The 24,145-nt window shown below is 52.5% G+C and overlaps 1 protein-coding gene across 1 annotated transcript; it reads right to left on the bottom strand.

Moving 5' to 3' along the window:
- Positions 1–6,913: 6,913 nt before the first annotated feature.
- NKX6-1 (NK6 homeobox 1) lies at positions 6,914–9,563 on the bottom strand. Its single transcript, XM_041411889.1, has 3 exons — positions 8,954–9,563; positions 8,137–8,309; positions 6,914–7,165 (listed from the first exon to the last, which is right to left on the bottom strand). Exons 1-3 carry the CDS (start codon positions 9,561–9,563, stop codon positions 6,914–6,916), a joined length of 1,035 nt encoding a protein of 344 aa, XP_041267823.1.
- Between the last annotated feature and the right edge of the window lie 14,582 nt (positions 9,564–24,145).

The following is a 24,145-nucleotide window of genomic DNA, read 5'->3' as shown; positions in this document are numbered from 1 at the left end:
CATTAACTTTAAACAAGCTTTTTGGGGTGGTCAGAAGCAGCATCTGTTAAAATGGCCAAAAGGTCGAATCCATTTACTTAAATACACCTCCTGCACGCATTGCTGGTGTGTGTGCTGCCTGCATTTAAAAAGGGGATAGAACATGTACCTTTGAGGAAAAGGGGTAGTTTATCTACGAGAAAGCATGTGAGGAGGGTGAAAAACGGCCCTGAAGTTGTGTTTTCACCATCTCGTTTTGTTTTCTTGAGCGATAAGCCTTTTAGGGTTTCAATTTTAAGTTCTGCTATGTGCAGATGATTACAGTGTGGAAAATGCTGCTGCTCGGTGGGCTCTGCAGCTGAGGTTTCTGTTTGCAGAGGAACGTGTGAGGCCGGTGGACACTCATCTGGGGCAGGAGGTGCCAGGTGTAGCAGCAGTGTCACATTTTGGGCTGAGGTTTTTGTTCCACTGGAGTCCGAGAAGTACACGTTCATGTTTAAAAAGAAGTAGATGCCCAGCAGACTTTCTGGACCACAAGGTCATTGGTGGAAATTACTTTAAAAAACCAAACCACACCGTCAGGGCGAGGAATTTCAAAGGCAGCACGTAAGGATTTAGACGAGAGCAATCTGTTCAGGCGCCTCCTCTGATGGATATTAAGGCGCTGGGACGTTCTGTACAGAAGCTGTTTTGGCTCTTGGCGTGTGCCGATGCCCCGGCCGGGGGGGTCCCGGCTGGGGATGGGGCCCCGCCACCCCCGTGGTGCCCAGCGTGGGGCCGCAGCGGGGTCACCTCTCCGGTCCCCGCGACAGCGACACTGCTGTAGGTAACGCTGTCGGTATTGCTGCTTCCGATTCCCGGAGCGTTTCCCGAGGCTGCTCTTTCCTTCCCTGCGCACGCCGGCCTCGCACGCCGGCTGTTTGCAGTGCATTACCATAGTACATTAACATTTGTAATGTGGTGATTATTTTACATAATCGATATCATCAAGTTCCTTTTCTTGGGAACCCTCGTGTTTATTTACACTTATTCCACACACGTCAGTTCCCATCAGGAGCAAAACCGATTTTCTTGTCCTACATCTACTCTCGGGATAACCTTAACTCACCGTAAATCTATCGGCGCTCCCGTCACCGTGATTCCGGTGTGATGTGAGGGCGTGGGAGCGTCCCGGCTCCTCCGGCCCGAAATTGGCCCGGAGCGCAGCCGTACGGGAGGGAACGGGGCGGCTGCGATATTAGTTGTTGTTATTATTGTTTATTGTTATTTATTTTGCGGCAGTTTCTGTTTATGGCGTGATGCATTTGAGCCCAAACACATTAGGTGCATTATTCATTGGGTACATTTGTCAGAACATGCATGTGTATAAAGAACTAATGATCCATATTAAATTAATGATGCTATAAAAAAGAAAAATACCCCATACATGCAGTTTATGACGGCAACTCCAGACTTTGATAAACCATCGAAAAGACTTAATCAGATGAAGCATTGGACTGTTCCGTCTCCAAAATTACATTTCTCGAAATGTGCTTGTACACAATGTTGGTTTTATTAAAACAAATTAATTCAGTCATTAAGGAATCATACGGCAAGTGTCTCATAAGTCAGGACCTCCAGTGTAACAAATTGATTAAATGACTGTGTAATAGTCTCTTTAAACAAATCTAGTGTAACAAGTTAATAGATCTGCTCAATTACCATGCCGGGGTGATGAGGATGTGGGCAACTCTCTCATTAAATCCGGGACAGTCTAGGAGAGTGCGGAAGGGGGCGGTGCGGAGGTGCGTGTCTGTGGGGCAGGGCTGCGCTCCCGCAGTCCCGGCCAGGAAGGGACCGGGGAAGGTGCTGTTGCCGGGCTGGGATGACTGCGGGCTATGGGCAGGGCCGCCCCACCATCGCGCAGACGGGCTCCTCCTGACACCCCAGAGCCGGGGGCGCGGGCGGAAAATCTATTACCCCGCTGCCATTTTGTTAAGTGTTTGCTCCCCGTTGTGACCCTGCCACTTTATCTGTTGATTTTTATTTTCTGAGTGCATGTTGCCCATATGTTACTCTAATAGTTGCTATAATTCTTGAGCAATAGGGCTCGTATTTTACTGAGCTGAATTAAAAAGAATGCACTTTAATAAAAAACCCGAGCAATACACTAATGGCTTGACATTGATGTATTTGCATAAAGATGAATTATGTGGGCTCGCTTGACACGACTTCTAATAAATGATCGAGGACGTTATTACAGGGATGCACTTGCGTGTGCGGAAGCGGGTTATTGCCGCGGGGCCGGTGCCAGGCGCTCCCCGCAGCCCGCCGGCCCCGGAGGGCAGCGCGGGCACCGACCGGCCCCGCCGAGAGATTCCCGCAAGCCCCGGCTCTCCGGGCAAGGCTTGAACCCCCGGGAGATGCGGAGAGGCGCGGTGCCGCCTGCTCGTGCCCTGGTATCAATAACTTTATTCTTATCAACCACGTTGGCTGGGCGCGGAGGCGCTGCCGGGCGCGGTGCGGGCTCGGTGCGGGTGCAGTGTGCGGTGCCCGCTGCTCCCCGCGGCAGCACTGCCTCCTCCTCCCCGGCAGATGTTTGCATCCCTCACGGAGACTTGCAACCGCTGTTGGAGACAGCTGGCAAACGCCGCCAGAAACGCGTATTTGGGAAGTACCTATCGGTGCAGAAGGTAAAGGCAGAGCTGCAATTAGGAGGGAGCAGTTCATCTGACTTTTTAATTTGCGGCTAGTGACGCCGGCTCTGAGAGGTTCATCCTGCAACAAGCTCCTAGTGCTCCCTCTCCCCGCGGCCGCGATGCTGGAATTATCTCGGAGTGTCCGGGCCGGGGGTGAAAGCCCATCACCCTCCTTTTAACCCCCGTGTACTTTGGCCTGAGGGACGACTCATGTCCCTAGGGAAGGGGTGCCTAAAGCAAATAAGCCTCGAGGCGGCTGGCAGGGACACAACGAAAGTCTTGCACGAAATAACATCCCGGCAGCAAACGGAGCGAGAGTGGAGGGAAGACGGCGTGCGTGTTATATGGGAAGAGTTAAAAATTAATAGCACTGAGAAGTGATGAGCGATAACGGGATTTCAGGAGCTCATCACAAGAGACCACTCGTGAGGGAAAGGGCGGGAGAAGCCATCGCTCGCTGAAATGGTCGCGCTGTCGGTATGGGCATCCCTCTGGCAGGATGTAGGCATTGCCTTCCTTGCTGCCTGCGCCGGGGGCTCTGGGTGGGAGTTGCTGTGGGAATGAGAGAGTCCGAAGGCCTCGGGGCTGTGACAGCGCTGGTGTATGGCCTTGTCGGGGACCGGGTGACAGCGGCCTACGGACTGGCTTCCCCCCAGGGCACACGCCCCGAGTAGAGCGGCCCCTTCGCTACCCCGCGGAGAGAGGAGAGCTCTTCCTTTTCCCCCTCCCAGCGGCCACTCCCGCCCGCCGGCCGTGGGCTTCCCCTTATAACCTGTGTCCCCGCTGCGGCACTGCGGTGCGGAACCTGCCCGCGTCCATATGTCTACATCCATATGCATGCGTCCCGCAGGCAGCAGCTGCCGGCCGGGAGTGGGGTGCGGGCGGTGGGGTGGCCCACGGTCCCTCTTTTGCTTCCCGTACCTCCCCTCCCTCCCTCCCTCCCTTCCCTCCCTCCCTCCATCTCTCCTCGCAGTCCCGCGATGCCCACGGCTACTGGGTCCGGTGCCTGGGGCGCTTCTACAGGGAAGAAAAAGTTTTTCCTCTGTCCCTGGTGACGCTCGCTTGGGCTGGAGACGCACCGCAGAAGGTTCCTTTTGCGAAGTACCTCGACAAAGAAGGGGCGTCGGAAAAGTAGGGAGGATGCTTTGGGCACTCTGGGATTGCACAGCCGGGAACTTCTCCCGCGATATCTTCTGCACCCCAGAAAAGGCACATGACAGGGGCCGAGGCAGGGTAAACCCAGCCGCCTCTATTTCCCCTGAGCCTGGAAATCCCAGAAACAGCTGTTTTTATTTCCTTTGAGCCTGGAAGTTCCGCACGCGGAAGGAAGTGGGATTTAAAACCGAGGGCTCTGTGACAGAAGGAAAGGAAAGCCAAAAGCCGTGTGCGAAGGGAGCTGTCGGGAGCGGCCTGCGGTGGTCTCTCACCGCTTAGGCAGGGGCCTCCCGCCCCGCTCCGCGGCCGCGCAGCCAGCGCCCGCTCCTCCCCACGCGTGTGCGCAGCTGCTTACTCCCCACGGGGGTTTCGGCCGGGGCCCGAGCTAGGGGCGGCTGCCGGGGAGCTGTTTCACCGGCCCCATTCCCTATGGACACGGTTCTGCAGCACTTTTAATATGTCGTTTTCCTGGAGTTTATACAGTTCCGTCACAAATTCCTGCCTGCGTGAAGGACTGAGCCGAAGCTGCAGCTGATCTCGGCCAGGCCCCCGCGCACGGGGGGAACCTCGTGCCCCGTGAAGCCAGCTGACATTTGTCTTTTAATTGTTCACCGTGCTGTCCGTGGCAGAGATCCAGAGTCAGCTATTGAATCTCTTCCTAAAAAGTCCTTTCCTGGAGAAGGAGCCCAGCCGGCTTTGGCTTCCAAAACATGTCCCGAAAAGGGGGGCCGTGAGCTCGTGTGAATCCCCTGCTCTTTCTTCCAGCGCCCGAGACAAAACCAGCCTAACCAAGCGGACAGCGTTGGGCTCTTTTCCCTGCGATTCCACTTTGACGGTGCCAACTGCAACTGGTGGCCAGCTGGGTCTCTGTGCAGAAGTAAATTAACTGGAAAGCCTCAGTCGGTGCTGCGGTGAACTGGAAAAGGGGCCGGGGACGGCCGGAGCACTCGCAGCAGCCCCGGGCAGGGGCCGGGAGCCGGCCGCTGGGGAGCGGGGCCGCGGAGTGGCCGCCGGGGAAAGGGGCTGAGGGTGTGCGGGCGGAGACCCCCAGCCGGGCTCCGGCGGGTCCCCAGCCCCGTGGTCCGGACCCCGCGGTATTTTGGTTTCTCTCCAGCCGCCCCTCAAAACCCGCGGGGATATCGCAACGGCGTGAGCCGGCAGGGCCGAGTCAGCGCTCTGGGAAACGACCGGCCTTTCCCTTCCTGCCTTTACAACTAGCCGGGAAAGATGGGGGTGGGAGTGGGATTGCCGGTGGGCGATGGGCAGCCTCCGGTACCCCGGCCTGGGAGAGCCGGGGCAGCCGCAGAGCTCCGGGCTCGTTCCCTCCTCCGGCCCCGGCTTTGTGTAAAGCCGAAAGAGGAGTAAAACCCTGCTCTAGCTTTCCCCCCCACCCCCTTTTTCTTTCTGTTTAGAAAATTATTCCTAAATTATTTATTTATTTATCTCCTCCAGAATAGCTGGCCCCTTTTCTCTCTCATATCAGCTATTCTGTTTGCTCTGATGGTCCTTGGGAAGGGAAAAAAAAAAAAAAAAAAAAAAAAAAAAAAAAAAAAAAAAAAAAAAAAAAAAAAGAGGCGATTGTTCCTGGACTGTTTAGATATGGAAATGATCGCTTCAGATAATGAGTTTCAATTTAAACCAGTTGTTCTGATATTGGGTCTATTTGTTCTAGACACTTAGCCGGGCTCCTTTTTCATCCATTGTTTTCTTCTTGGAAAGCGGTTTATTTCCCATAATAATGGTGGTAACACTCTGCCGTTAATAAAGCCCTGCGTTGCCTGCCTCTGAGGAAGTTGAAACAGCCTAATTTAGGCTGAGCCAAGCCTCTCCAGTGGTCGGGTAGAAACTACCTGCCCGCTCACGTTTCCGAACAACCAGCGGCTTATTTTATTTGTATCCTTCTTGAACTCCCACAGCAAAATAGTCAACTTCCAATCTTTTTAGAAAAAAAAAAAATAAAAAGCGTCCGAAAATCTTCAAACAAACCAAACAACAAAAACCCTGCTACTAAGAATCAACAGAAGACCATGAAAATTATCTCTTCTCCTTTTTTTCCTCCCCCTGTACCGTGGTTTCATTATTTAATCTCTGATAAAATGAGATTATCTGTACCCTTTAGTGAAGGCAGCAGACGTCTTTAAACTGGTTTAATTGATTTATCGTTTTGTTGTTTTGTTTGCTTTTTTTTTTTTTTTAACAGAAAGTGCATTACATTTAACTGGTCTTGCAAAGGGCTTTTCTTCTCTTTACAAACCGAATTATTTTTAATATAAATTAATAAATGTTAAGATGCTATATCACGATATATCATCGTTATTAGCTTTAAAAAAAAGAAAAAACAATTTACATTCTCTAGTATTCGGTATGATACAAAAGAAAACACACTTTAAATTCAAATACAGCAACTAAATTAATTTTATACTTTTGACTGACAGTGGTTGTGACAATTCCCACCAGCTACTTTTTCAACGCGCGGTTGATTGGAAACGGTGTAAATGAAAGCAAACTCTGTCCCTCCGCCCTCTCCCCCCGCCCCCCCCCTCCCTTGCACGACGACCGCAACAGAAAGTGTTTCAAAAATACTAATAAATAGCACGCGGGGCCGCTGCAGTTTCGGCCCGAGGGAAGGACCTGTGGCGGCCACGACGGCTTTTCCTCGGCGGCCCCGCTGCCGCCGTCTCGGGGGCTCCCGCGGTGCCCCTGGTGCTGCCGGGGAGCGCGGGGCGGGCAGGACGGCTGCGCCCTCGGCCCCCGCTGTACCAAAAAAAAAAAAAAACAACCAAAACGTATATTACATTTTAAATATTCACAGTAAGGAACGCCTATGGTCGCGGTGACTCACGGTTTATTTACAAAGAGCCAGCAAAGACGCGGCCGCCGCACGGCCGGGAGCGGGGCCGGGGTCGGGCCAGCCCCGCCGCTCCCCTCCGCCCGCCACCCTACAACAACACGAGGCGCGGGGGACCGGGCGGGCCCGCCGGGGTCCGCTGCCCGCAGTCCTCTCTACTCTCCCTCCGGCGTCTCCTCCTCCTCCTCCCGGGCGCGTAGAGTCTAGAAAAATAGATCTGTACATCTCCGAAAGCGGCGGCTGGCGAAGCAGGCTAGACGGAGGCCTCCCCCTCCGGGGGATGCAGCAACAGCCCGCCGCCCCCCGGCTTGTGTTTCTTCAGGAGCTGCGTTATCTTCTCATCGTCCGAATTGGGGTCCAGGGGCTTGTTGTAGTCATCATCCTCCTCCTCGTTCTCCGAGGTGCCCTTCAGCCGCTCCGTCTCCGAGTCCTGCTTCTTCTTTGCCGTCGCCATCTCCGCCGCGTGCTTCTTCCGCCACTTGGTCCGTCGGTTCTGGAACCAGACCTGCCCCCGCCGCCACCGTCACCATCACCGGCACGGCCACCTGCGGCGGCCGGACCGGGCCGCTCCCACCCCGCTGCCCTGTCAGTCCCATCCCCGGCCCGCGGCAGCGATTTCCGCTTCGCCGCCCTCCAGGCAATTTCCCCACAACGAAAGCGGCCGATCCCCGAGGCACCGCGCCCCCGGCAGCCGCCGGCACCCGGCCCGGCACGGGGCGCACCCCGCGGGGGTCGCAGCCTCCCCCAATGCCCCGAGGCCCGCGTCGGGCCCGGGCCGCTCCCTGCCATCCTGCCTGGGGCGGGCAAACACACATTTGGGGCTGATTCCTTTCCCAGTCCCCCTCCCCGGCCAGATGTATTTAGTCTCCGACAGGGCGCTGCCAGACGAGGGGGGCATTTATATTGCGGAAGCTGCAATAATTTATTCGCAGCCATCGGGACGTATTTGCTGTGACAAAGGAGGTTCTGCAGATCAGACTGAAAGCGCGAGCATCGCCGAGGGGCCCCTCTGGCCCAGTCCGCCAAGCAAACGCCTCTGCATATTCTCGGGAAGCTCAGCCCGCTCTCCCAACCCCTCACACTTCCACTTTGCCCAAAGCACAGAGTTTTTAACCTAAACGTAAGAGTGCGCGTGCGGCAGTGAGACGCCCTAACATCACCCTTTCCCCGGCTTTCCCAGAACGCTGGCCACCTCCGTGGTGTTCAGGGCTTCTCAGTCTTGCTTGGGTTTGTTTGGTTCAATTTGATTGGTTTTAAAAATGCTTTAAAACAACCTTCTCGGCCCCGCAGTAAGGCAATAAGCGGAGAAATGCCGGTGGTTGCTGGGGAAGCCCTCGCCGTGTGCCCGCGGGCTCGGCCACGCCAGCCCGCAGCATCTCCGGCTGGTTCAGACGGGACCCCGTTTCCGCAGTGGGGCCCTTTTGTTCCCCGCTCCTCCAGCCCTGCACCACTCGGTGCGTGAGCTGTTGCTCTCACCTTTACTTGGCTCTCCGTCATCCCCAGGGAATAGGCCAGCCGGGCTCGCTCCGGGCCCGCCAGGTATTTCGTCTGTTCAAAAGTCTTTTCCAGAGCGAAAATCTGCTGGCCAGAAAAAGTGGGTCTTGTATGTTTTCTCTTTCCGTCCTTATCCAGCAAAATTGAGCCTTGATCTGGCGAAGGGAGGGGGGAGAGAAAGGGAAGGCAGGGACAGACAAGTTAATCTACGGATTTGGGAAAGCGCTTCACCCTCAAGCGGCCCCAGGGGACGGAGGGGTCTCTACGCGGGGGGTGCGTGTGTAAGAAAACTACTGCCTAAGCCAGGCGACGGCTCTGGCCTTTCGGCTCTCCCTGATTATTTTTCCTTTAAGGAACAAAAATCTGAGCAGGCAAATGATAGTTTTTTCTTTAAGAGCCGTGCCCTGTGGTAGCAGCGGGTGGTAGCAGAAAGTCCTGCTCGGGGAAAGTTTCTGCGCGCCCCTAAAGCCAACCCCGACCCCGAGAGTCCCCAGCAGCCCCGGCGGCAGCGCTGCCAATTTCCCCTCGGAGGGCTTCGCTTTTCGCCGGCGATAATCGGCGACATATTACAGAGTTTTGCGCTGACCGAGGGAACAGAGAAGGCAAAACGAATTTAAGAACGAAAATAAAAGAAATCGAGGCAAAGCCAGCCCCCTCGGCTACGGCCGGGCCCTAGGTGGAGGGGTGGAAGGGTTTTACAGCGATGCCGGGGCGCGGGGATTCCCTAGCACCAGGAGCGGACTCCCACCGGGGCTCCCCGCGCTCTTCCCCCTGCTGCCCCGCGACGCTGGGTACTCACGGGGGGCGCAGGCGAGGCGGGCGTCCCTCCACGGCGGGCTCTGCATCATCCCCGGCCAGAAGATAGGCGTCCGGCCGGGCAGCTCGGCCAGCGGCTTGGGGTAGCGCCCGGCGGCCACGGCGGCAGCGGCGGCGGCGGCCCCAGGGCTGAAGTAGAGGGCGGGCGGCGGCGGCGGCGGGGGGCTGAGGCTGCCGAAGCGGGGCAGCCCGGCCAGCAGCCCTGCGGGCGCCGCCGAGGAAGCGGAGGGCGAGGCCGAGGCGAGCGCGGCGCCCGGCAGGGGCATGGAGGGCCGGCTGAGGATGTCGTTGATGCCGTGCGGGGTGGCGGCCGAGAGCTGCGGCGGGGCCGTGCCCAGCGCCGAGAGCCCGCCCGCGGCGGCGGCGGAGGCGGCGGGCGCCTTGAGGCCGGGGGAGCCGAGGGGCGGCGAGGGCGAGGCGGAGGCGGGCGAGGCGGAGGCGGAGGAGGAGGAGGCTGGCCCGGCGGGAAGGGGGTACGCGGGGTACAGCGGCGCCTTCATCTCGGCCATGCTGTGCAGGGCGGCCAGCGGCGGGCTGCCCAGCAGGAAGGCGCCCTGCCGGGGCGCGCCGTCCATCTGCCCCAGCGCCAGCATCCCCGTGCCGCCGCCGCCGCCGGCCCGGGGCGGGGGGCCCGGACGGNCGGGGGTGCCGCCCGCACCGGCGACGCGCATCCAGCCCGCGGGGGCCGCCGCCTCTAGCGGGGAGCTACACGCCCGAGCGGCGGCCCCGCCGTCCCGCCGGGCATCGGGGCTGCGCCTCGGCGGACGCTCCCGGGACGGAAAGCGGCGGTGCTGTCGGAGGGCGGCTGTACGCGAGTGTCTGCGCAGCGGCCGTGCGCCTGCACTGACAGACCGCCGCTCCCGCTGCCCGCCAGCGGCCGGGGGCTCACAGCGGCGCGGGGGCTGCGTTGGCGGTCCCTGCCTCCTTCCCGGCGCCCCGCATCCCTCCCGGCGCGGTTCCTGCCGCCTGCTGTCGGGGCTGCGGGCGCGGCTCGGGGCGCACTGCCGCGCCGCCCCGCTCCCTGCCTCCTTTAGCGGGGGCACGGCCGACAGCGGGCGCGGCGGCGGCGGCGGCNNNCGGGGGCGGGGCGGCAGCCGGCCCTGCCCACCCGCGCCGCGCCCGCTCCGCCACCAACTTCGGACTCGCCAGGCTCCCCTCTCCCGGCTTTTCTTTTATTTCCCCCTCTTCTCCTTTCCCCTCTCCTTTTTCCTCTTTTTCCTTTCCTTTTTTCTTTTCCCTCTTTCCTCTTCTTTATCTTTTCCCTTTTCCTCTCATTTTCCTCTCTTTCCTTTCCCTTTTCGTTTCCTTTTACTTTTCGCTTTTGTTTACCCTTTTTCCTCTCCTCTTTCTTCTCCCTATTTTTCTCCCTTTCGCTTTCCTTTTTTGTCTTTTTTCTCTTATTTTTTCCTTTTCTTTCTTGCTTCCTTTTTCCTTTGTTTTTTCCTTTCTCTACCTTTTTTATTTTTTAAATTGCAATTTATTTTTCTACATTTTATTTCTTTTTCCTTTACTTTCTCGTTTCACTTCCTTTTTAATTTTCTCTCTCCTTCTCTTTTTATTTCCCCTCTCTCATTTAATTTCTCCGTTTCCCCCATCATTTTATCTGTCTGCATCTTTCTTTCTTTCTTTCTTTCTTTCTTCCTTTCTTCCTTTCTTCCTTTCTTCCTTTCTTCCTTTCTTTCTCTCTCTCTCTCTCGCTGTCTTTCTGTCTCTGTGCCTTGGGAGCGACTCCAGAGAGCAGAGCTGCACGAGTCCCGGTCGGGCCGGGCCTACCCCGGCGTTTCCCTGGGATGCGGATGGTGCGGACCCTTCCCGCACGCCTCTGGACCGTGTGGATGCTCTCTGTCCCCGCTGGAACCGGGTGTTGGTGCCGCCGGGTCTGGCCCCTCCTGCCCGGGCACTGCCCGGTGCTGTACACCCGAGGTCCCCGTCCCTGGACACTTGTGCCCAGTGCCCCCGGCTGCTCACGGCAATTCCCGTAGCCTAAGGCTGCAAGGGGAAAAAAAAATTCCTATTTGTCCCCTAAAGAGCATTCTACGAAAGAGTGATGCAAAATCACCCTGAACAATTTTTACCCTGTGCTGTCTGTGCCCGTGTGTTGTACCTGTGGGGAGCGCTATTTACCTCGAGCGTGGAAAAACGGGATGATGTGAAAATTAATTTTATTTTAATTACGAATCTTAGCTAAAGAGGAGGTTGGTGCTCTACCTGCAACGATGTTCCCTTTTATTTCTAAATAATCCCTTGTTGTTCTGAATTGTTTTAGTTTAAATTATAAATTTGCTGAATACATTTGTAGAAAGGGCACGCAGGATATTGCCTCGCCTTTACTTTGGCACAACCACAAAAAGGGCACCTCCGGGAAGCTTAAGTTAAATCTCCCAGTCTGATTTTTTTTTTCTTTGTCCTCTTGTCACTTCGCAAATATTCTAAAAGAAAAAACAAAAAAAGTGTTTTCCTGCTGGTTGCAGAGGAGCCAGCGAGCGCTCGGCCGCGACAGCCCCGCACGGCCGGCCCCGCAGCCCCGGCCGTGCCCAAGCTCAGCTCCGGAGAGGGGGGAGCCGCCTCTCAAAGAGACCGATTTGCATTTGAATTAGGGGGGATAGAAATGCTAAACTGCTTTTGTAAGTGCTGAGGAAGGCGCGGAGCGGCCCCGCTGCGTGTCCAGCACCCAAGGGAGCCTCTTTTCCTCCCTCCTGCAGACTAGACGGTGCGGGGGCAGGGGCTCTCCCCCGGCCCGGACCCGCTGCCTCCCTCCTCGCAGCGCCCCGAGGGAACTCTGCCAGGGCCGGGCACCGGCAGCGGCGGCAACTTCGGCCGCGGGTCTGCGCTGGCGGGGAAGCGTGCCCTGAGCCCCCAGCGCCGTCCTGCCGGGCCGGCCCGAGCTACGGTACCGCCCTCGGCCCGGCGGGTACCGGCGGTACCGGCCCTTTCCCCTCGCTCCGCGCCGCTTTCCCGGCCCGGCCGGGAGTTCGCCGCCCGGCACCTCTCGGCTTGTTTTCTAGCGGAAGTAAAACAAAACGATCCCTCCAGCACAAGAGCTTTTCCTCCCTTTCTACTGTAAGAAGCTGATGGCATATTGAAAAAACGAGTGTTTATTTGGGGGTCTCCTCGTGCAACTGCTTCCCTAAAGATAGCATCGCAGGTGGGATGGCGCCCAAAGGGCTGCCCCTGCATGAGAAACGGATTCAAAAGCAGACACCAGAATTACCTCCTCTCCGTCTTTAACAACCGAAGTATTCGAAAACATTAATATTTGGTTCCTTTTCCATACTCAGCTTCTGTTTTCCCTAAGCTAGAGCAGTCAGTCCCTAAGCTAAAGTAGTGAGGCAAAGTAATTCAGGAGGCAGCCTGGGCTGAGCTGCGTCGCTCACGGGGACACCGTGAGCACCCCAGGCAGCGGTGGGGGTGAAACCCACCCCAGCAACAAACTTCCCTGACAGGGTGAGCAAGCCGCAGTGTGGAAACGCCTCAGCCGAAGTACTTCTTGAGCAGATGGGGTAACTGACGGGACCCGCTGCAGCCGGGGCTGCTCACCAATACCCGGCTGCATTTCACCAGTTTCACGGGGTCTCATCGTCGCTTCGCCGCTTCAGATGGAGCAACGACTAAGTCTAATAATGAAAGAGAGAGCAGCCGCCAGGGCGAGAGCGGGGTGAGGGCGGAGAGGAGGAGCGAGCGGCCGGCCGGCGGCCGGTGCAGCGGAGAGCGGGGCCGAGCGGCAAGCCGGAAGATGCAAAGCCGGGAGAGGAGGGCAGCTCCCTCGGAATCCCATCAGGGCCTCGGGGAAGTAGCCTGCAGAGCCCCCGGACAGCAGGGTAGCGGGGACAGTGGGGTCCCGGGCTGCGAGGGGCGGGGGCTGGGGGCAGGGAGGGGCTGAAGTGCGATGAAGAGCCCAGCCTCCCTGCGAGGAAGTAAAGACGTGTGAATGAATTCACAGGTACGCAGAAGAAGCGTTGTCAGAAAAAAAAAAAAAAATAATAAAAGGGGGAAAAAAGAAGAAGGAAAAAAAAAAGCTAAAAAGCTGCACTGCTCGTTCGAGTCATAGGAAATACGAGTGCTGGAGCAGCTAAGCCTCCAAAATTCACTTCGACCGGAATGGTCCCAGCGTATCTGAAAGGGAAAAAAAAAAAAACAACAAACCCAACCAAACCATAAGGACACCTAAAATTAAAAGGTCGAACGTGCTTTGGTATTGCAGGGCCAGATGTTCTTCAAGCTGACGAGACAGGACCGCACTGCAGCATCGTGCCGCCCGCGGGGTCCGGCTGTGCGAGTGCTGCCCTCGAGGGAAGGGCTGCTCTGCCCCACAGAGCTGCTCCAGCGCCCAGCAGCAGACAGTGAACCCCACCTTGCCCAGCTTTTCCCCTAATAAGTCATCGTGGCTATGAGAGGAGACTGTCTGAACTAAATGAAGCAGTCACTTTATTTAGCAAATAAAATATTTTGCCACTACCATATGTTCCTCCTTGCAAGCAAGCAGCCGGTTATTTTCCTAAAGTGGTGGATAGGTATATAGACACCTTTTTGTTGTAGCAGCACTGTAAAGCCACTGAATCATTTGTTGCCTGCCCTACATCGTGGGAAGGAGCTGAGCCAGGAAAGCATAATGTTCTTCTAGGTGCTAATTCGAACTCTTAATCAAGATCTGATTACCAAAAAGGAAGACAGAGCATAAAAACGCTATAAAGATTGAAATTTTTTTTTTCTATCTCGGCCATAAGTCACCCCGCAAATGTGTCCATTATGACATTCACTCTAGCAGGAAAATTGTGATGTTGCTGCAAGATTCCCTACAGCAGAGCTGCTGCCAATGATGATGAATAATCTCGGTCCATATGCTAGCTCTATACATCTTTACAGCACCAGCCTGCTCTCATCCTCTTTCTGCTTCCTCAAAAACACGGAATATTTGAAGAACAGTAAAAGTTAATTAAAAATAGTTAATAGGTTAATCAGACTTGGTCTTATATTTATCTAATGCAGATCACTGATTCTTCAGTGATGTAGCCTGAGGCATTACCACGAGCCAAGAAAATGAATCAGACATTTAATGGAGATGTGGAAACGGAAATTTCTTGTAAGACTACAACATCGGACGCCAATAATACACTAAAATATAATAAATTTATCATTAAAATTCCACGCATGAAATGCCATCCTGTGTCCTCTTGCTGGCGATGAACTGAGACAAAGCTCGCCAGAAAAAAATTTCAGGAGACGGGCCTTTGGGTACATCTCACCTGCTTTTTAGCATTCTTGTTCCAGAGTGTCTGCCCGCAGACCTCTGGTGACAGCTTAGGAGAGAGGCGTTACTTCGCGGAGATCCCACTGCGGACTCCCTGGGTTACTCTTCAGAGTGCCAAGGACCATGAAACGTTGCCAGCTCTCTCTGGGGGTGTGCTGGAGTCGCCCTAGGACTGGCACCGCTCTGGATTACTTACTTGTTCTGACCGCGCAGGAATGGTTTGTGCGGGAGCAGCTTTCCCTCTCCAGCCGGTGGCGGATGCTGCGAGCTCTGCTTTCCCCAGGGGCTTCCAGTCACTTCTGAAGAAACGCTCCCGTCACTTTGCCCCGCTAACGCTGTGGTCCGCGCATTCTGTCCGAATTTCTCTTTGCATTTACACTGAAGCGTATCCAGAGTTACTGGGAGCGGAGGCTGCGACTGAGTGGGAACAGGACACGGTCATTGCCTTTTTAAAACAGCTGTAAAGAGGAGGGTGTTGCAGGCTGCTGCCAGCACTCACCTCTGTTACCACTTCAATATTTCTTTTACTTTTCTTAAGTGAAATGCTCAAGCATTTTCTGTATCCTCAGGAAGGCAAAATATTTTTCTCGTTTCTGGAACATTGAGAATATTTGTTGCTGAAGCGGAATAGTTACTTTTACTTTTGATTTGTGATCGTTGGTTCAGCCTGACCCCTGCTGGGGGAAGCTAGGAGGAGAGGATTACGAGTGCAGAGCGTCTATTCAGAAGCCACAGGTTCACCGGAGACCGCTCCTGGCGCAGTCCTGCTCCGAGCCCCATTCCCACCCCAGGCCCATGCCCTGCTCAGGCTCTGCCCACGCTGCACGCTCCCCTGTGGGCAGTACAAGCCTTACCTGAAGTTTGCCCAGCTTCCTCCTCCAGAACCTGTCACCACCTCCACTGTTACACTGCACTGTAGAAACAACACATATCGATTTAACATGGCCACAGGGGTGTGCTGCAGGTGCACCCACCCCACTGCTGGCATCCTGGCCCCAAAGCCCTGCTAGCAACAGCCCTGTGACATTACTGATTACCAGCCCTCCATCTATCCTGATTAGTGCACAACAAATTTCTCAACATTCCCATATTTGTGTATTCCCGTGTGTGCTACTAAACACTGCAGCCAGCACAGATGTGCCTGTGATGTGACCTGACATTCAGACAAGGTATTTCCCTCTAACTTGCTAAAGGATGAAGTCCTTGTGGCAGGGATGGCCCTTCTCTCCATCTGGGAGCTGCAGCAATGGGACTGCTGCTGCCTCTGCACATCGCAGTCTGTGGTGTGATGGCTGGTGAGGGACCTCCTTAATTTCCAGTTGGGAATTCTGTGGGGACTGGATGCATGTAGCTGATCAGCCCCAGGCAAGGAAACTCTTTTGGAAACCTGCTGTTAACAGTGATGCCATAGTGTACCTGCCATAGGCCAGGTGTGAAACAGCAGGTGTGCAACAGCAAGAAACACTGGCGCTCCATTTCCTTCATTCATCTTTGCCTAAGGGCTGTGAAGGTGCCACTCTTCCAAAGTTTCCTTCCTTTTCCCTTCCACTGAATATTTCTGCACAGAAACTTCCCATTTTGCAGTATGTGTACATATGAGATGTGGATAAAGACATCAGTTTAAATCCAACAGAAGTTCACCTGTCATTCCCCAGCCCTGGCTGACCAGCTGAACCTCCCAAGCACTTGCAGGGCAGTGAGTGTCCCCACAACTGTTGGATATGGATCCAGGCACTGCTCCCGCATCCACGTGAGGGATTTCTTGATGTGGATAACCACATATACTCTATGGCTAAAACTAATGTCTGGCTTTACTTCGGTTCCACGTTAGCAGCAAAAATGTATGTAAATCTAATTGGCAAAGCTGGAGCTTTTATGCAGTTTCTTTCACTCTGTGAGACAAATATATGTATACTAGGCCATTGCTGCTATTGATCTTTAAGTAGCCCCACCATGGAAATCAGCAGTGAGAGCTTTACTTAGGAATTGTTGACACAGGGTGGTCCAGTGTCAGGGAACGGAAAATCATTAAACTGATGATCTAAATGGGGGTAGGAGGGGCAAAGCAGTGGCGATGGCTATCATTATGTGCATAATTTTATGATTTTTAGAAAATCATATTTCAGCATTTTCCATCACATCAAAGGCTGTCAGGGCCACATTGATTAGCAGATTCATCCCAAAGGATGGAGAAAACCACTGATGGCGGTGTACTTCGTACCACGACTTTGTTTAAGAGAAGATCTTGCTTTCTCCGTTTCTGCCTCAGTGTAACCGAAAGGAGCCGAGGGATGTCGGCGGAGTCAGGAACGCTGGGATCTCGGGGAGCAGGGCTGGTTCCCGGCGCTGCCGTGCTCGCTCCGGCAGCTCCACCTAGCGAGGAGCGCCCGCCGGCCGCTGGAAACCACAGCAAGGCACAAATTTATCTGCGCAGTCTGAAAAGAGAGTGTGCGTCAGCCTGCCCCATGCCAGTGGAGGCTGTTGTGCAGTAATGGAATGGGCAAGAGCATCTCCCAGGATAGGTCAGGGTTGGAGCTTCCGCTGGTGCTTTTGGTGTGTAGAATTCCTGCCTTTGGGACTTCCTGGGGCAGAACAGCCTGGCAGTACAGTGAGCAGCTGGAAAGAGTTACTTCCCTCCCTCCCTCCCTCAAAGCACGGTGCTGGTACAGCAGCTGGCTAAAACTGAGTCTTCTTGTGCTGGCAAACAGAGAATTTCTTTAGTTTGCAATTACTGAAAAAAAAAAAAGAAAAATGAAAAAAATTTACCTAGATCAAAGAGTGAGTGAGCCTGAAGATATGGTTCTGGACTTTCTCTTGTTTTGGCTTTACACTGCAGGCTTTAGGTAAGCAGACATTTGTCTGGCACAATAGAAGCAGTAGAAAGCCACTTGCTATGGTTGCTTTCCATTCCCATTTTGGGTCCTGCTCTTCTGGCAGTAGCTGACTGAAGACCAGCCAGTTTGGTCACAGCCCCCAAAAGAGTTAAAAATGTTAAAAGGCAGAACTGATTCCTCTTTTGAGCAACTAGTACCCACTCCTCCTGGTGTTACAGACCCATCCTTCATTGTGAATAAGTCAGGCAGCCAGCTGGGGGGCTTGGGGGATAGGCCCACAGGTGGAGCCCGGATGCCTTTGCCCATTTAGCACAAAAAGCAAGTCTCTAGAAGAAGCTTTCCAGGATCAAGTGCTTTCCCAATAAATCTGGCATTTTTGGGTAAGAAAAAGAGGAATAAGAAGAACTTCCTGGGAGCTGCATCTGCATATGCTGGTGACTTAGGGAGAAGAAAAGTGAGATCAGGAATGGGGGTGCTGTGGCATATATCCAAAAGTCACTGGTGAGGATTTATTAAGAGGCTTTCAACCACAAACCTGGAAATGCAGAGAAAAAAAAGAGAATAGGCCATAAGTCTCTGTCTTTTGAAGCTCACTTTGTCTTGACTCTTCAATTACGGGGAAGATGCTTCTCTCAACAAGTATCCCCCTAGTAAAAACCTCAGGATCTCGTGTAACACAGTTCCAGTCTAAAGGGTTTGGAGAAAAATGGAAGAGATGTATAACCAGCTGGTAATTTCTAGGGTATTTTTATGGCTATACCACTAGAAGGTAACTTTCAGGGAATGCGCCTAAGTGAATACGTAGGAACACCATTGTAAAGTACAAGATGTACTTCAGTCTGAAGACTACCACAGCAAAGTGGCAGCAAACCAAGACTTTACAGGGCAACCTCTGCAGATCGTGACTGTAATACTTGGCTTAATTGCATCCTGTTGGCTCCTCACCACTTATAAAATACACTCTGAGTGGGCCATAATGCTCCTCCTGTCCCTTGAGATAAGATAGTTAGATGGTATTGCTGGTAAAACAGAGTGATATTTCATAAACTGCTAAAAATCAATGGTGAGACGCCTGATCATACCTTAGATGAACTTTTCTCATGAACTGAAATGTAATAGAGTGGGTAATACTGGAGCTCAATTAAATGAAATTATATAAAACTTATTGAAAACAACGCAAAGAGGAGGGGAGCAAATCTGGTGACAGAGAGCAGAGACAAGTGCAAGCTGTGCTCCATGCACCACAAATCCAGTAAACAGTAAATACCTCCTGTGGAAGCTACTCTGACCTAATATTGGGACATATTGCTGAAACTGTCAAAGAGCTTTTGCCTCAGCCTAAGACGGCAAAATTCCCACTGATGGGACCAGGGCTCAGCCTCATATCTGGCCTGTGGGGGAGCACGTGAGTGTTGCCTGATGATAAAATGGGGATTGCTCATAGTGTGGTAGGAAAGCCCATTCCCAGAGAATCTGTCCATCAGAGAGCATCATGGTCTGCTCAGTTACACAGGAAGAGCCAGAGCGACCTGGGATTGAAGAGGGCAGTGAAGTTTGGGCACAAACACAAACACGGCTGCCTTGATGTCATACATAAGGGATTATCTCTTGCAGCTGGCTGTAAATTGCAAGCAGTTGTGGTGTTAAGGCTGGTGCCAACCATATATGTGTTAGCATAAATGGACTCCACCTCCAGGGAAACCGCTGGGAAGTGGCACTGGGAACAATCACTTTGCTCGGCCAGATTCTCCTCACAAGAAGGTGCTGCCAGACAGAGTGATGGGAGCTGTGTAGGAGGCAATCACTCTCCTCTTCCTTCCTCCTACCCATCCTGCTGCAGGCTGTGAGTTAGGGCTCCTGACCTTGTCCTGTGAGGGATCAGGTGTCCCAGCACCCCCTGAGTCTCCACCAGGTTGGTACCACTCTGAAGGTGCTGGGGAGCTACTGTGTGTGGGGTCACCCAAAGGAGCTGTGGTGTATCTACTGAGGCCTTTTAAAAAGCATCTTATGCAACTTTTTGAAGAATGGTTTGCTCTTCAGTCCTGCCCAAATCACGCAGAGGTAAACTAGTTTCTCCAAATACTTTAGACTGAATTTGTTGGGGGACAGCTGATTCTGCAAGTGCTTCATTTTGTGGGACTTGACTAGAATGGAGCCAGCTCCTCTGTTTTCTCTGGCAGCCACCTGTGTTTGACAGAGTGGTGCCATTTGTCCCTTTAAACAATCCAGTGGTTACCCCTTTAGCCTTTCCCTGCTGGAACTGTAAACGTATAGTCCTTAACCCTGCCAAGTCTGTTTCCTCATCAGGCTTGTCTCCACCTTTTTCTGTGCCCACAGCTGCTTGCAAAAAGAAGAGTTGCAAGTTATGGCATTCCAAAAGGAGGTTTGTATGACAAGAAAGACTCTGCGTGGATAATATAACACATAGTGCACGTGCAATTGCACAAGGAGGGTGTGTTGCAATTTCATGGCATGCCCAGACAGCCTCAACAAGCTCAAGAATTAATTTCATGTCTAATGCAAAAACAGCAGCAGCTTGCCAAGCACCCACCACCCACCACAAATGAACCCTGGTGGGGTTTTTTTGTTTGTATTTTTTTTGTTTTTGTTTTTGTTTTGTTTTGGTTTGGGGTTTTTTTTTGTTTTGTTTTTGGGGTTTTTTGTTTTTGTTTTTGTTTTTTGGTTTTTTTTAATATGACCATCCCTGGGATTATGATAGCAATAAAGGAAAAAGAATAACTCAGTAGCTGTGCAATACTCAGTCACTTGGACCAAACAGAAGGTGACAGCTGCCTAGGGCAAAGGTTTCTGCTGGCAGAGCTTTCACAGTGGTCACCAGATTATGTTCCTCAGACTTTGGTGCATAACTTGGAAGTAATGAGGTCAGCTTGTTTTGTTGCTTTGTTTTTTCTGGCATACAAGTGGCCTATTTTATAAAGTTCAAATGTACAACTAATAAGCAAATAGTCAACCACAAATGCCACAGACTAGAGGTTTTTATGCCAGACTAGCAAATGAAAGCAGATTACACGACATATTAACTAAACACAAAAGAACAATTCAGTGCTGTCAGTAGATTTAAATTACTAAAATATAGATATGTATGCACTTCAGGATGCCTTGGCAAAGTATCACTGGCTTTTGACCCCTGTTAAACCCAGTAAGACAGTATTAGAGCTCGTGCTGTGTTCATTTAAAGGGGAGGAAAGCAGCTTCTTTATTGACTCATACAAGCCCATATTTCAGTGCAGCTTTCCCTTTTTCTAGCATCTGAGTCTAGCGCCTAGATCTGGAGGAGGATTCATCCCAGAGTGCACAGGTTGTGTAATAACGAGCTTCTGACCTGGAATTTCAGCTTTAAGCATATCCTGAACACCTGGGCTCCCATGCGCTGCCTCAAAGCAGCACCAGGCAGTGTTTTGCAGCTCTTGGTTTCGTCAGGGGAGCACAGGGTATTAATAGCTAGGCTTGTGCTTTGGGGAGCAATCATACAGCCTGATTGAGCTGTTGTATAGCTGTTTCCTCTGCTTCTTTCTGACTTGGGGTTATCCTCTTTAAAATCATTTAGGGATGCAAAAAAATTATAAATTGATCAAATGCAGCACATTACAATATTGTTCATAATTAATATTATTTAAGAGGATACTGAACTGTTGCTGACAAGGCCTGACATTGCTATCTGTGCTGACCAGAAGGTATCAACATTTTCCACTTGTCTCACTTCTGTGCATTAGTAGGGATCCATTAAAAAGAAACCCCAAACCCTGCAAACCACTTCTGTTTCTGAGACTGCTGGCAATAGGGATCCTCAGTGTTACAACTGCAGACGTGCCGTTCTTTCCAACACGTTTTGAGGCAGATACTTTCTGTTCCCCAGGTTCTGAGCAGACAGGGAACCAGTTCCTTCCATTTCCTTCTGCGGCTGCAGCCATGAAGCAGCTCCACCCCGCCTCTTCGCCATGCAAGGGGCTTACTGCTGCTCAGTGGAGACAGCAGCAGCTCCATGCCGGCTGCCTTTGCAGGAGGCTGGATGCAGCTTGTGTAAGGGCTTATATAACTCCTTGAATGTCAGGGCTCCTGTTTTGCGTCTGCCTGCAGAAAACTCCTCCTTTTGTACGTAGGTCGAGGCACAGAGCAGAGGCAGCTCCGGGCTCAGCCAGCAGCAGACGAGGCAGATCTGCCTGCTGCGGATAAGCGGAGCGCAGGGCAGGGGGCAGCATAGCCCGGGCAGGTGCTGTGTCCTAACTTGGGGCAGTCGGGGAAAGTGCAGGGATTTGCTTGTTAGAGGCTTCCCTGCGCTGCAGATAATGTTAAGTCGGTAGACGAGGTTTGGGTTGTTTACTGGCAGCTTTGAGCCACTAAATTCATGTGGGAATACAAGGCAACACAGAGCAGCAGAAACCTCTGGGGTCTCACACATCAAGACACTGAAATCCACCCAGGAGTGGTGATAATATTTGAATATCAGGAGAGTCGTCAGCTGACATGCTAATCCCTCTGTCCTGGGAGCATATGGAAGTTTCTGCCACACATTGTGAAACCATGCCTGGTCACAACATTTGGAGAAGTGATGTTACATTCCAGCCAGCGTAGTTACTTGCCCCAAAGGAACCTGAGTAACAAGGTGTTGACTTGGAAAATTCCCATCCAACCAGTCTAACCAGGTACTAGGCTCCCATGGCTGCAAGGTGCTGCAGCTGAGATGCAGGACAACCACTCTCCCATGATCTGCTTCATACATAAGCCCCCTGACCCACAACTCTTCTGGGAGCCCCTTGCCTCTTCCCTCTGAGCTGGAGAGGCTTGAAATGCTTTGCTGTGATACAACTGTTTTTGCTGTCCCTTCTTGTATTTCTGAGCACTCCGTGGGTGAAAAGGTACATGGCAGGAGCAGGAGCACCTGGCTGGGAGAGAGGAGCTGGACTCCTGCCTGATCCCATGGGGCCTAATCCTTGTTTTTAATTTTCTCTCCCAGTGGCCCTGCCCAGAAGACTGTTCACCCCTCACCCCAATGTCACCAGTTGTTCATTGCTTGCTGTACACTGACTCATCTTCTTGAATTTGCCTTGCCTCTGCTCATTAATATGCATCAAGTACTTCACCTTTTCCTTCTTTGACATTATTGCTACTTTTTTCCAACACATCATTTGCTAAACAAATATATTTTTCCTCTCAGTTTTTCTAAACAAATTGTCTTCCCCTTCACTGCTTAGGTTAGGGATGGAGCACAGATGTAGAAGAAATGGAGGTTCTTACTCTTCTCCTAGATGGGATGTAAAGATCTGCCTAATGATCTTTAAGCAGGTGTTGAAGCATAGTCTCTGTCTCTTCGACCGCAGAAAGGTTTTTTTCTGTGGGAAAAGAAATCTAGTCATTCTAGCCCTATATTTTTAACTCCAGATTTACCAGAAAGGGCTGTAACAAGGCATGTACTTCTTCAGCTAGACCCAGCTGCTACATGGTGCACATAGGGCAGTTGGTGTCTACCCCAATCCAGGCTACTGATGAACATGTGGGACCTGCATGCTGGGGGAAACAGCATGGCTGTCTGCTCCACACACTGCAGCAACCGAGGTGTGGGGACCACACAAACCACTTCTTATTCTCTCTGCACAGAGAAAATAAACATCTATGCTTTCCCCCAGACAGCTCCTCCCATTTGCAGGGCCAACAGGCTAAATGCACACCTTGCACTTGAAGCAAGGGAAACTGGTTTCTTCTGAGAGCTTTGCTGGAGGAACATTCCCAAAGGAAAACTCAATAGGAGAAACATATTGAAGGAGAGAGTGGAAAGGATGCCTCATTATTCATCAGGGTCCTCTCTGCTCACCCTGTATGGTTTAGGTTTCTGACCTGCTGGGGATCTGTTTCCCACCCTCTCATATTCTGAGCAAGGGAGAGATGAATTTTTCCAACTCAATTTACCCCACAGTATTTCACTTATGGAGAAATACATCAAAATTTTACTTAGCAAGAGCAAAGTGTTGGAGAGGCCTGGCCGTATGGCCATACCACTGACCTGCAGTGGGCTGCTGCTTTAACCTTTCACATTATGTCACCAAGGGACACAATGCCAGAAACTGTGCTTCTGTGGCCTGTCTGGCCTGGCTTTGGGTCTCTGCTTTGCCTTGTGCTGGACCAGCCCTTCTCTTAGCACACCATATTTTTGCAGTTTTTTTGGGTCCGACACACTACCCCCTGACACTTCAGCAGTGCACAGGTAAAATCTTTCACATAAATGGCTGTTTTTCTGAAATACTGGGAAGTCCCCACTTCCTGGCAGAAAGACTGGAATTGTTTTACTAATGTCATAATGTATGTCCTCCCACAGCATCAGTTCTGAACCATGGTGTTTACATTAAAAACATACCAAGCATACTTTTGGAGGGACATAATAATAATCTTGTTTATGTAATTAAAAAAAAATAAAATAAAAAAGAAAGAAAAAAAGAAAAGAAACAAAACCAGTCAAGGTTGGTAAAGCCAGTCACCATATGGACAATGTAAATGACGGCAGGAGGGGTTCAACACTGCCTCACAAGAGGTGCTGGCCCAGTTTGCAGGCACAGTAAGCCAGTGTGTGGACATTGAGGTGACATCTAGACTGAATGTCTTTATGGGAATGCTAGCAGGCAGGCAGCTGTTGCCATGGCCAGGCCAAGAGTAGCCATACAAAAGTGGTGGAGTGGCACAAGCACCGATATAGGGCGCTGCAGGAATTCAGCATGTGTAGCCGGCCTTGCAGAGCGCTTTTCTCGACTCTGAGCTCCTAGGCAGGTGTGTTTCTTTTCTGCACAGTCTGGTGGCACCACACTCGGCAGGGCACACGGCACGGTGGGGCAGAGACGAGCCAAGCACTGCACCTGCCTCCATTAATGGACATAGAGCAGGCGGGCATGAGCATCCCAGAAGGAAATAAAGCACTCTGCGGATACCCGCGCAGGCTGCAGCACGGGTGCCCGAGGGCGCTGATACGAAGTTGACACCGGGGCTGGCTGGAGATGCCTGTCCCGGGCGCCCGGGGGATTCCACCGGCGGGCTGCAGGCACGCAGCGTCTCGCGGCCATTCTGGCATCCAGGAGAGAACAACCTG

Source organism: Onychostruthus taczanowskii, unplaced genomic scaffold (assembly GCF_017590055.1).
Source record: "Onychostruthus taczanowskii isolate IOZ18803 unplaced genomic scaffold, ASM1759005v1 scaffold38, whole genome shotgun sequence".
NCBI classification, from domain to species: domain Eukaryota; kingdom Metazoa; phylum Chordata; class Aves; order Passeriformes; family Passeridae; genus Onychostruthus; species Onychostruthus taczanowskii.
This window is presented reverse-complemented; position numbering and strand designations above follow the sequence as displayed.

What these genes read in the sequence shown, in the direction of transcription:
- NKX6-1 (XM_041411889.1), bottom strand. Translation starts at nt 9,563, where the DNA reads ATGCTGGCGCTGGGGCAGATGGACGGCGCGCCCCGGCAGGGCGCCTTC. An exon ending in CCGCCTCGCCTGCGCCCCCC is followed by an intron (nt 8,310 to 8,953) that starts GTGAGTACCCAG and finishes TCCCTTCGCCAG; the next exon opens with ATCAAGGCTCAATTTTGCTG. An exon ending in TGACGGAGAGCCAAGTAAAG is followed by an intron (nt 7,166 to 8,136) that starts GTGAGAGCAACA and finishes CGGCGGGGGCAG; the next exon opens with GTCTGGTTCCAGAACCGACG.